The sequence below is a fragment of the Salmo salar genome, chromosome 06 (genome assembly GCF_965601325.2).
Source record: "Salmo salar chromosome 06, fSalSal1, whole genome shotgun sequence".
Lineage (NCBI taxonomy): Eukaryota > Metazoa > Chordata > Actinopteri > Salmoniformes > Salmonidae > Salmo > Salmo salar.
In genome coordinates this window covers 66,656,723-66,670,282 of record NC_138296.1, presented here as the reverse complement: position 1 = coordinate 66,670,282, position 13,560 = coordinate 66,656,723, and the positions used below count along the sequence as shown (strand labels likewise).

Below are 13,560 nucleotides of genomic sequence, written 5' to 3'. Positions count from 1 at the left end.
ACCATATTCCACTGAAAAACAAAGTGTCACTGAGAGCAGCAGAACTCCCATAAGGATGTAGAGCTTGGTATTCACACAGAGAAAACGGCTACAAGCGAACGCTATCACATATCCCACAGCCTCCCATAGGCGATAGTTGGCAAATGCTGCTTCCTTCTGGTCATGGAAGAGAACACCATAGAGTGCTGAAAAATATATAAAGAGACAATTGAATCAAGCTCAAATAATTCATTGTGCCTTGCTTGTAAAGTGTTATGTTTCTATGGAAGGATCTGAATGCAAAAATACAGTAACTAACTCACCATTGGTTTGTGTCTGCCACACAGCATCTGCCAGGCCCCAGAGGGCAGGAAACACAAAGAACACTGGCAGCTGGTCTGGGTGAGGCCTCCAGAACAACAGAGCCAGGATACAGGTAAACTGGGTGGTTGTGGCTGCCAGAGGAAAATTACAGTATTTATATGGCCAGTGATGAGTCTTATAGTATTGATATTGTTCGAGAGAGAGCTCACTAAACTATATAACTTGAGTCTTACCCAAAGCGAAAAGAGCTACCCGTCCAGAATATTGTGACAGACGCCCAAACGCGTAGGAAAACAGCGACCTGGTGGCACCAAAGCAAATCATCACATATGTAGTCCCAAAGCACAGGTCACATATTCCTACGAGAAGTCAACAGAATCACTTCAGTATCTATAAAGAATATCGGATTGTTATTAGACGTTCCGTACCTTGGTGTACTCCCCGTTGAGAAAACCCAACTCCAGACCAATGTAGGCAGTGACTGGGATCAAAAACACCTGTCGCCTATCGTTTAGCTGTTTAAACGTGGCCAAGAAAGTGCTGCAGAATGGCTCCTTGTTACTTCTAAACTCAAGTGTCATATCTCGGTCAATGTTATCCAGAAACACAGCCACTAAGAGCATGGCCAGCACACCCACACCTGCAAAAACCAAGACACAACTTCATTAAAACTGCATTATGAAACACTATGTTGGCTTGGCTATCGTAAGTCGTTTAGCTGATATACTGCTGTCATTGGGAAGTAGGCTCACCCACATAGCAGCCCATCAGTGTGCACTAATCTCTCCGGTGGTCTGGTGGAGTTGCCTGGGGCCTCGCTGATGTTGCCACAGCTACCCACTCCACAGAACTGTAGATCACTCTCACTGATGTTGACTGGAGAGAAATACAGTAGTAAACACAATGAAGCACAATTTGTAGCGAGAAAAGGCACAACTCACTGACACAGCATTTCAATGCAACATAGAATGTATGAGTCGATAGTGTAAATGAGTCAATATTGTGAATTACATACAAGATGTAGCTTTGTAGATAAGGTATGCCATGCCACGTTTTGCCTCTTTACAGTGGAAATCCATTATTGTCACACTGACCTGAGGTTGAGTCTTGCCCGAAGACAATGGAGGACATTAGATTTCCCCAGACTGCTGAAGACTGGTACAACAAAAACAAGATCCCAAAGTACTGGTTTATCACATCTTGGTTCTTCTTTTTGTCCTTCTCCGCTTGTATTCTACCATTTATGGTAAGATAGGTGCTTGTAGCTGACCATAAAGGAGATTCCCCTAATCCAAGGATTATTGAAGTAGGGAGCAGGGTTTCCCTAAGAGAGACAAGGCAGCACAGTATAATACAGTACAGTGAGCAATCAGTAGACTAGATAGAGGGGTTGTGTGTCCTATTGGGGTGCATGGGAATTTCAGTTTAGGGTCACGCAATGGACACTAAGGCATTTCAGATGAACCTTTACATGATTTACTATGTGGGCGTTAGTGATATTTATTTGTAAGTACAGTACCAGTCAAAAGTTTGGACACACCTACTCATTCAAGGGTTGTTCTGTGTTTTTACTATTTTCTACATTGTAGAATAATAGTGAAGACAGCAAAACTATGAAATAACACACATGGAATCATGTAGTAACCAAAAAAGTGATAAACAAATCAAAATATATTTTAGATTCTTCAAAGTAGCCACCCTTTGCCTTGATGACAGCTTTGCACACTGTTGGCATTCTCTCAACCAGCTTCATGAGGTAGTCACCTGGAATGTATTTCGATTAACAAGTGTGCCTTGTTAAAAGTTCATTTGTGAAATTTCTTTCCTTAATGCGTTTGAGTCAATCAGTTGTGTTGTAACAAAGTAGGGGTAGTATACAGAAGAAAACCCTAATTGGTAAAAGACCAAGTCCATATTATGGCAAAAACAGCTCAAATAAGCAAAGAGAAACAACAGTCCATCATTACTTTATGACATGAAGGCCAGTCAATCCAGAAAATGTCAAGAACTTTAAAAGATTCTTCAAGTGCAGATGCAAAAACCATCAAGCGCTATGATGAAACTGGCTCTCATGAGGACCGCCACAGGAATGGAAGCCCCAGAGTTACCTCTGCTGCAGAGGATAAGTTCATTAGAGTTACCAGCCTCAGACATTGCAGCCCAAATACATGCTTCACAGAGTTCAAGGAACAGACACATCTCAACATCAACTCTTCAGAGGAGACTGTGTGAATCAAGCCTTTATGGTCGAATTGCTGCATAGAAACCACTACTAAAGGACACCAATAAGAAGACACTTGCTTGGGCCAAGAAACACGAGCAATGGACATTAGACTGGTGGAAATCTGTTGTTTGGTCTGATGAGTCCAAATTTGCGATTTTTGGTTCCAACCGGCATGTCTTTATGAGACACAGTAGGTGAACGGATGATCTCCCCATGTGTGGTTCCCACCGTGAAGCATGGAGGAGAAGGTGTAATGATGTGGGGGTGCTCTCCTGGTGACACTGTCTGTGATTTATTTTTGAATTCAAGGCACACTTAACCAGCATGGCTACCACAGCATTCTGCAGCGATACACCATCCCATCTGGTTTGTGCTTAGTGGGACTATAATTTGTTTTTCAACAGGACAATGACCCAACACACCTCCAGGCTGTGTAAGGGCTATTTGACCAAGAAGGAGAGTGATGGAGTGCTGCATCAGAAGACCTGGCCTCCACAATCACCTGACCTCAACCCAATTGAGATGGTTTGGGATGAGTTGGACCGCAAAGTGAAGGAAAAGCAGCCAACAAGTGCTCAGCATAGGTGGCAACTCCTTCAAGACTGTTGGAAAAGCATTCCAGGTGAAACTGGTTGAGAGAATGCCAAGAGTGTGCAAAGCTGTCAACCACGCAAAGGGTGGCTACTTTGAAGAATCTCAAATATATTTTGATTTGTTTAACATTTTTTTGCTTACTACATGATTCCATATGTGTTATTTCATAGTTTTGATGTCTTCACTATTAATTTCCAATGTAGAAAATAGTAAAAATAAAGAAAAACCTTTTGAATGAGTAGGTGTTCTAAAACTTTTCACAATGTACTATATGTTTTGTCAGTAACCATTTCTCTTATCTGTTCAATAAATCTCAGCACTGTCTCTCTAAAGATGACTGCTGAGCTTAGTTGTCTTGTTGTGTTGTCATGTAGCTCTAGTAACATATCTTGTTATCAGGTTTTATTATAAGCCGAGAGCCTATAATTTTGTAACGAGCTAGGAATGTGTAGGTGTGGACATTTTGTCACGAAGCCACATCATAACATATTATTACATATTCTTCAGTAATAGCTTTACCATCCTGGATAGAAGTTTCCAACTGTGTACACAACATTGCATCCCATCGCAGCAACAATGGTCCATTTGCAGCCCAGGTATTTTATAACCAAGGGGGCAACAAACATGGAGGACAGAATGATGGAGGCAAACTGCACACTTGCTGAGGCCACACCTACTCCTTCTTCAGTGTTCAAACTGCTCTGTAACGTAGTAGTAAAAGACAAGGAACAAAGTCTACTCATTCAGCTTTTATGAACAGTTATGGAAACCCCAGTAATAGTTATGACATTGACTGGGATAGGCCTATTTGTTTAACATATAAAGCTTTAAAATGCACTTGAAGACATTGTCTATATAAGTGAATGTCATAAACAATAACAAATGAGAGATTCCTACCATACTAATAAAATAACAGATATTGCTCAAATAATGATCTGGTTTAGCGTATATCCATGCCTCAGTGTAATTCTACCAATTCTTACCTGTAGATTCAGAAGGCTTCCAGTTGCAGTAAACAACAGTAAGAATCCAAAGGATACAACCAGGAGGTTTTTCATACTTCGGCCCATTTGTCTCTATGGTTATGCTTGTCTATATTCAACAGTGGTTGTGAGTCAGAGGTCAATACAGCAGTTCATGATGTGCAATCTAATATAAGCTCAGAGTACATTTACATTTACTTCATTTAGCAGACGCTCTTATCCAGAGCGACTTACAAATTGGTGATATCCAGTGGAACAACCACTTTACACAGTACTTTACACAATACATTTATATTTTTTTTTTTTGGGGGGGGGGGGGGGGGGGGGGGGGGGTTAGAAGGATTACTTTATCCTATCCCAGGTATTGCTTAACGAGGTGGGGTTTCAGGTGTCTCCGGAAGGTGGTGATTGACTCCGCTGTCCTGGCGTCGTGAGGGAGCTTGTTCCACCATTGGGGTGCCAGAGCAGCGAACAGTTTTGACTGGGCTGAGCGGGAACTGTGCTTCCGCAGAGGTAGGGAGGCGAGCAGGCCAGAGGTGGATGAACGCAGTGCCCTTCTTTGGGTGTAGGGCCTGATCAGAGCCTGAAGGTACGGAGGTGCCGTTCCCCTCACAGCTCCGTAGGCAAGCACCATGGTCTTGTAGCAGATGCGAGCTTCAACTGGAAGCCAGTGGAGTGTGCGGAGGAGCGGGGTGACGTGAGGGAACTTGGGAAGGTTGAACACCAGACGGGCTTTGGCGTTCTGGATGAGTTGTAGGGGTTTAATGGCACAGGCAGGGAGCCCCGCCAACAGCGAGTTGCAGTAATCCAGAGTAGCTACACTTTGGCCTTGAAATACGTCAATTAGTCATTTATGAACTTAATTGTTCTGTAATACGCAACTAATTGAATCATGTAGTTGGTGCAATAGTTTTTATTGGTGGGTTTTGTAAAACCATTTTTAAATCATCTCTATGCCCTAATAAAGCAATGTGGTAAATCAGACATAAGATTAAAATGAGTGCCTTGTCACAGTTTGATGTTCCAAATGGGGCATTTCATTGGAATTGTTTTTAAAAATACCCCTACAATGAATACAGGAGCATGTATCACTGTAAAAATAACAGTAATGAGAGATTCAAGAAGTAATTGTACCTTCATTCCCTTTTGTATTTCCAGACACCATCATCAGCAAAGCACACCATAAGTCTTTCACTGAAAGGTAAATCAGTTGGTTTTTATTGAACATTTGCTTGTGGTTGAAGAAGCACAGAGCCACCCTGAGTAGTCTCATCGTAAGCCAAAAACAATTATGTAAGGGGAAGTTTCATTATTTGTGATGACCCTGCTGTGCTCTACCACTCGTATTGTTGGCACAAAGACTTGAGACTACAGAACAACTGGTTATTAAATCGTTTTAACTCTATGGTAGATTCAAGTTTGTAATCTGCTTCATTAGTGACTCAGTACTGTATTCCACTCTCAGTTACAGTTTAGCATAACACGATGTGATTTGAATTCAACATAGCAGCCATGACACAAAAATAACATACACATTTTTGACGTTTTAAATCTGAATTGTACAGGAATTCTGCATAAAAAGTGCAACCAGAGAAAATGAATACACATAATTCAGGGTCAAGATAGTGTGAGAATAATACATTTATAGAGATCCACAAAACCTCTCATTTTGTCACACTAGAAAAGTCTCCCATTGGGGTTGGCGTATGACAGTGGCAGAATGGTGATCTCCAGATCTCTCTCACTGGGTGTCATTCCCTCACATACTGTACATAACAAATCCACGTCTTGTCTACAAGCTGGTCTGATTGAGGATGTGATTTCCCGTTGTTGAGTAGTCTGTGTCGTATATTCCCTCCTCCACTGGAAGAGTAGGATTCTTGCGTTCTTGGTACTCCACCCACAAATAGGTTACCATGGAGAGGATCAGAACTCCCAGGAGGATGTAGAGCTTGATATCCAAACAGAGGAAGGTACTGTAGGCGAAGGCTATAACGAATCCCAGGGATTCCCACATACGGTAGTTAGCGAATGCTGCCTCTTTTTGTCTGGGGAAGAGAACCCCGTACAGTGCTGCAAACAAGAACAAAACCCTTGTTACCTCAGTCCTGGACAAAATGTTTGATGTACCTAACATGTAATACATAAATGATAGCTCAACTCACAGTTGGTTTGTGTCTGCCACACAGCATCTGCCAGGCCCCAGAGGGCAGGAAACACAAAGAACACTGGCAGCTGGTCTGGGTGAGGCCTCCAGAACAACAGAGCCAGGATACAGGAAAAGTTGGTCACCGCAGCTGTAAGAGAGGTGAGTAGTGAGTGATTTTGACTTTACATGTGAGTTCTGCAGATGTAGGATCTAAATTATAATCCACATGTCCTGTTGCTGCAGGATTATATTCCTGCTGTAGCAAACTGGCAAAAATGAAGATCCACATCTGTATACCAATGAAAATGTTAATGTCTTTATTGGAAAGCTCTTCTTACCCAAGCAAAACAGTGGGGCTCTTCCAGTGTATTCTGCCAACCTCCCAAACATAAAGGAACATAACGAATTCGCGGCTCCAAAACATATCATCACATATCCAACATTATGGATTCCTAATGCACAGGTCACATAGTTCTGCAATGGAAACACAACAAAGGAAGGTCACACGCATGACTTTTAGCCACTCTTACGTTGATTATGAATTCTTCCATGTTGGATTCCTAGTGGCACAGTATGAACCATATGTCTTGTCGGCATCTCACCTTTGTGTATTCACCGGAGAGGAAACTCTGTTCAAAGCCACTGTACATGGTCAAAGGGATGAGAATGACTAGTCTCTTGTCCTTCAGGAGCGTGAATGTGGCCAGAAAGGTGCTCCAGAATGGTTCCCTGTTGCCCCTGAACTCCCGGGCCTGATCTCTGTCTATGTTATCCAGAAATACTGCCACTATGATCATGGCCAGCACACCCACCCCTGAAACACAACCGTTACACGTGTTGAACATAGTCGCAGCAGAACATTTCACTAGCATCAACCTACAACACTGAGAAACAATAATACGTTCTTACCAATATAGCAGCCGACTAGCGTCCAAACCAATTGTTGTGCTGGCTTTTTGGTCGTGGTGTTTGAATTGATATCAGCACACACACCTGCACCACAAAATTGTAGATCTTCCTCGGAGACGTTAGCTAGGAGGACATAAAGATATTATGACAGATAGTAACATAGAGGAAGGTTGGGCAACAACAAGTGTCATAAATGTAGACTACACATGATTGACTTTAGCCTACAGTTAGCCTTTAACTTATAAATGTTACTACTTTCACAAACAACTTGCACTTGTTCTGTGTGTGCATGTGTACGTAAGTGTGTGTATGTGTGCACTTCCTTCTTACTACTATTTGAATCTGAACCGAATATCAACGACGACATGAGGTTTCCCCATACAGCCGAAGACTGGAATATCAGGAAGAATATGCCAAAGTACTTATTGATAACATCCGCTGCCTTCTTGTTTTCTCTAGGGGCCTGCAGGTTGCCGCTGATAGTGAGAAGGGTACACTTGGCAGACCAGAGTGGAGACCCTCCCATACCCAGGATCACAGAGGTGGGGATCAGAGTATACCTGAAAGAGGACAGATTGATATGGTTAGCATCAGACACCCTGCCAACTGTTTGTAAGCTTAAACCTCTACTGACAGGCCAGGAAGCATAGCAGACCAGGGTAGGATTCATACAATGTGTGTAAACAACTTTGCCAATGGACACTACTCTCACATGATTTGTTTCATTAACTCACGTTAGAGTAATAATCCCAACTCTACTTGGTAATAACAAGTTAATACACAGTCACGTTCACCCTCACTCACACACTCATTACTGACGCCACACACTTATACCCACATGCACACACCTCCTCACTCCTACGCTGCTTCTAAAATCTATATATTACGACCATTATGCTGCTGTTCATTGATTATTCATTGTCATTACTCATTACCATTAGTATATATCTATTTATCTTGCTACTGGTCACTATTACTCCTGTTTACATCTATATATTACCATTGGTATACTACCATAAGTATTTCTATACTGAACAAAAATATAAACGCAACATGTAAAGTGTTAGTCCGATGTTTAATGAGCTGAAATAAAAGATTCCATGTGAAATTCATAGATTAGGGCCTAATTTATTTATTTCAATTGACTGATTTGCTTATATGAACTGTAACTCAGTAAAATCATTGAAAATGTTGCATGTTGCTTTTAGGTTTTTGCTCAGTACTGAGAGAAAATTGAAAAACAGCTTCTATCTTAAGGCCATCAGACTGTTAAATAGCTATCACTAACCGCCTCCACCCTGCCCTGAACATAGTCAATGTCACTAGCCGGCTACCACCCAGTTACTCATCCCTGCATCTTAGAGGCTGCTGCCCTATGTACATACAGTTGAAGTCGGACGTTTACATACACTTAGGTTGGAGTCATTAAAAATTGTTTTTAAACCACTCCACAAATTTCTTGTTAACAAACTATAGTTCTGGCAAGTCGGTTAGGACATGACAACTAATTTTTCCAACAATTGTTTACAGACAGATTATTTCACTTATCACAATTCCAGTGGGTCAGCAGTTTACATACACTAAGTTAACTGTGCCGTTAAACAGTTTGGGAAAATCCATAAAATTATGTCATGGCTTTAGAAGCTTCTGATAGGCTAATTGACATAATTTGAGTCAATTGGAGGTGTACCTGTTGATGTATTTCAAGGCCTACCTTCAAACTCTGCTTGACGTCATTGGAAAATCAAAAGAAATCAGCCAAGAACTCAGAAAAAACTATTGTACACCTCCACAAGTCTGGTTCATCCTTGGGAGCTTTTTCCAAATGCCTGAAGGTACCACGTTCATCTGTACAAACAATAGTACGCAAGTATAAATACCATGGGACCACGTAGCCGTCATACCTCTCAGGAGGGAGACGCGTTCTGTCTCTTAGAGATGAATGTACTTTGGTGTGAAAAGTGCAAATCAATCCCAGAACAACAGCAAAGGACCTTGTGAAGATGCTGGAGGAAACCGGTACAAAGTATGTATATCCACAGTAAACGAGTCCTACATCGACATAACCTGAAAGGCCGCTCAGCAAGGAAGAAGCCACTGCTCCAAAACCGCCATAAAAAAAAGCCAGACTACGGTTTGCAACTGCACATGGGGACAAAGATCGTACTTTTTGGAGAAATGTCCTCTGGTCTGATGAAACAAAAATAGAACTGTTTGGCCATAATGACCATTGTTATGTTTGGAGGAAAAAGGGGGAAACTTGCAAGCCGAAGAACACCATCCCAACCGTGAAGCACGGGGGTGGCAGCATCATGTTGTGGGGGTACTTTGCTGCAGGAGGGACTGGTGCACTTCACAAAATAGATGGCATCATGAGGCTGGAAAATTATGTGGATATATAATTGAAGCAACATCTCAAGACATCAGTCAGGAAGTTAAAGTTTGGTCGCAAATGGGTCTTCCAAATGGACAATGACCCCAAGCATACTTCCAAAGTTGTGGCAAAATGGCTTAAGGACAACAAAGTCAAGGTATTGGAGTGGCCATCACAAAGCCCTGACCTCAATCCCATAGAACATTTGTGGGCAGAACTAAAAAAGCGTGTGTGAGCAAGGAGGCCTACAAACCTCACTCAGTTACACCAGCTCTGTCAGGAGGAATGGGCCAAAATTCACACAACTTATTGTGGGAAGCTTGTGGAAGGCTACCTGAAACATTTGACCCAAGTTAAACAATTTAAAGGCAATGCTACCAAATACTAATTGAGTGTATGTAAACTTCTGACCCACTGGGAATGTGGGTCAGAAGTTTACATACACTCAATTAGTTTTTAATAGGATTAAATGTCAGGAATTGTGAAAAACTGAGTTTAAATGTATTTGGCTAAGGTGTATGTAAACTTCCGACTTCAACTGTAGACATGGGACACTGGTCACTTTAATAATGTTTATATACTGTTCCACTTCATATGTATGTACTGTATTCTAGTCAAGGCCATCCTTTTTAACTATTGCTGTACATATACTATTATATCCACGTATTCTTCAGTTATACTACATATTCTATCCATATACTGTCCATAATGTCTATACAAACCATCATATATATATACACACTCAAATCTAAAAGTAAAAGAATGGAATGAAGAAATATAGAAATATTAGTACTAGTCCGGAGTAGTCCGGAGTATGTATATAGATATATATATATATATATATGTGTGTGTGTGTGTGTGTGTGTGTGTGTGTATATATATATATATATATATATATATATATATATATATATATATATATATATATATATATATATATATATATATATATATAGATATATAGATATATAGATAGATATATGTATATATATATGTATACATACATACATACATACATACATACTCCGGACTAGTGCTAATATTTCTATATTTCTTCATTCCATTCTTTTACTTTTAGATTTGTGTGTGTTGTCTATTGTTAGATATTACTGCACTGTTGGAGCCAAGAACACCATTTCACTACACCCACAATAACATCTGCTAAACATGTGTATGCGACCAATAACACTTGATTTGATATTCCTGCTACCGGTCACTTTTCAGCTATGTTTACATGTACACTGAGTGTATAAAACATAAGGAACACCTTCCTAATATTGAGTTGCACCCCCTTTTGCCCTCAGAACAGCCTCAATTCGTCAGGGCATGGACTCTACAAGGTATTGAAAAGGTTCCACAGGGATGCTGGCCCATGCTGACTCCAATACTTCCCATTGTTGTGTCAAGTTGGCTGGATGTCTTTTGGGTGGAAACTGTTGAGCATGACTACAAACCCAGCAGCGTTGCAGTTCTTGACACACTCAAACCGGTGTGCCTGGCACCTACTACCGTACCCCGTTCAAAGGTACTTAAATATTTTGTTTTGCCCGTTCACCCTCTGAATGGCACACATATACGCAATCTTTGTCTCAATTGTCTCAAGGCTTCAAAATCCTTATTTAACCTGTCTCCTCCCCTTCATCTACACCAGGTTTTCCTAAACAGGGGTACGCGCAATGCTGTCGGGGGTACGCCAAATAAAAATGTGATTCACATTTAATTTTCTTCACATTTTCAAACAGTCCATTTATATTTTCCAACGAGGCTACACATTTGGGTGAGGTTTTCTTCTCGGCTGAGTAGCCTCGTTTCACTGCCAAAAATAAAATGAAACCATCTAGTGTTCAACGAAATAACACAATGTCAAATACAGGTAGCCTAGTCAAATAATTAACATCCAATCACATCAACCGTTACTCTCTCGGGGGAATTCCACTAACGGACCGTATGTAGCCAAACGTAGCTGCTGCTCATGTTGGTATCTGTACTGATGGCGCAAAAGCCATGACAGGGAGACATAGTGGAATGGTAATGCGGGTGCAAGCAGTTGCTCCCGACGCCACTTGGGTACACTGCCACTTGGGTACACTGCCACTTGGGTACACTGCCACTTGGGTACACTGCCACTTGGGTACACTGCCAGTTTTCTGGATTGGGTTGCGCTCAGAGTATCCTGCCTTGGCAAATCGCGCTGTTAAGACACTGTTACTCTTTGCAACCACGTATTGTACCTATGTGAGAGTGGATTCTCGGCCCTCACTAGCATGAAAACTAAATACAGGCACAGACTGTGTGTGGAAAATGATTTAAGACTGAGACTGTCCAATACAATCCAACATTGCAGAGTTATGTGCATCCTTTCAAGCACACCCTTCTCATTAACCTGTGATGAGTTATTCACAATTTTAGATGAACAAATAAGGTTTTATGTGTAAGATGGTTAAATAAAGAGCAATATTATTGATTATTATTATTTGTGCCCTGGTCCTATAAGTGCTCTTTGTCACTTCCCACGAGCCGGGTTGTGACAAAAACTCTCACTCATTCTTATGTTTAATAAATGTATCGTATAGTGTGCGTGTGGCAGGCTTACAATGACGGCAAAAAAACATTTGAGAGTGCGCTGACCCTGCTGCTAGAGGGGGTACGCAGCTGGAGGTTGAATGTTTGAAGGGGTACAGAACTATAATAAGTTTGGGAACCACTGATCTACACTGATTGAAGTGGATTTAACAAGTGACATCAATAAGGGATCATAGCTTTCACCTGGATACACCTGGTCAGTCCTAATGTTTTGTACACTTAGTGTATATCTTACTACCAGTCACTTTTTATGTATAAACGTTACCCCTGCATATTGAATAAGGTACTGGCACAGTTCTTGCATTCTCTTTCTTCTTCAAATTATATTGTACTTGTGTGTTTTTAATTTAACTTTCTATTATCTATATTATTATTATTATTATTATTAGCAGCGTATTGTTGGGAAAGAGGTCTGAAGTAAGAATTTCACTATACTGTTTTACACCTGCTGTAGCCTGTGCATGTGGCTAATAAACTTTTAAACGTGAAACCAACTTTACTCATTGGGGTGCTAGGGAGGTACATGCTTCAATCATGAAGAAGAAACACAGCTTGTGGTAAGCTGTGACAGTAAAGGTCTGAAGAGGATTTAGACAGTTTTGCGTTACCATCCTGGATAGAGGTTTCCAATTGAATAGGTCACATAGCAGCCCATGCCAGCAACAATAGTCCATTTGCAGCCCAGGTTTTTGATGAGAATGGGTGGCAGGAACATGGAGGACAGGATGATGGAGGCATAGATGACACTGAGAGATGTCACCCCCATCCCGTCCTCTGCATTCAGACTGCTCTGTAACACAGGAAAGAGATGGTGCCATCAATTATCAAGAGCCAGAAATTCAAGTGTTGAATTTCATTGAAGCAATTCGATTGGACCAATCATCCAAGATCTATAGTATGTTGTTTCCTACCTGTAAACTCTGAAGTCCTCCGTATGCTGTGAACAGAGATAAAAATCCAATGGATACAATCAGAACATTTTTCATATTTCGGTCTATCATGTCTGAAACTTGGAAAACCGTAAGGTTTAGGCTCTAAGTGAAAGGTATATTCCAGATTACAACTTCACCAGATGGTTGTCAGGGAATGTCAAGGCAAGGTGTCATGCTAACCACTGTGGCTGATATAGTTAAGCCGGCTGAGTAAAGGACAAAGTTCATTCCAGTCTATAAAATGTTCGATATGTGGAGTGCTCTTATCAATAGGCATTCTTATCAATCATTAACGGACAATATGGGATGTTTTCTTAGCTCCTCTATTTTCACTATTTCCTACACCGCTTTATCAGTATCGGTGGTTTAGACATGTTGGATCAGATATGGCAGACATTAGTAAAGCTAATGACCGCTGAGTCTTTGTCCTAGCATATTAGCATATTCGTTTTATTGGTAACAGGTTTGGGGTCAGTTGAAAATTGAACTTCAATGTTTCAGTTTAAATC

The 13,560-nt window shown here is 41.1% G+C and overlaps 1 protein-coding gene across 1 annotated transcript; it reads right to left on the bottom strand.

Moving 5' to 3' along the window:
- Window positions 1-5,299: 5,299 nt before the first annotated feature.
- On the bottom strand, window positions 5,300-13,335 carry LOC106607795 (unc-93 homolog A). Its single transcript, XM_014205158.2, has 8 exons — window positions 13,031-13,335; window positions 12,728-12,909; window positions 7,493-7,722; window positions 7,163-7,285; window positions 6,856-7,067; window positions 6,592-6,727; window positions 6,270-6,401; window positions 5,300-6,177 (listed from the first exon to the last, which is right to left on the bottom strand). Exons 1-8 carry the CDS (start codon window positions 13,118-13,120, stop codon window positions 5,897-5,899), a joined length of 1,386 nt encoding a protein of 461 aa, XP_014060633.1. The 5' UTR covers window positions 13,121-13,335; the 3' UTR covers window positions 5,300-5,896.
- Between the last annotated feature and the right edge of the window lie 225 nt (window positions 13,336-13,560).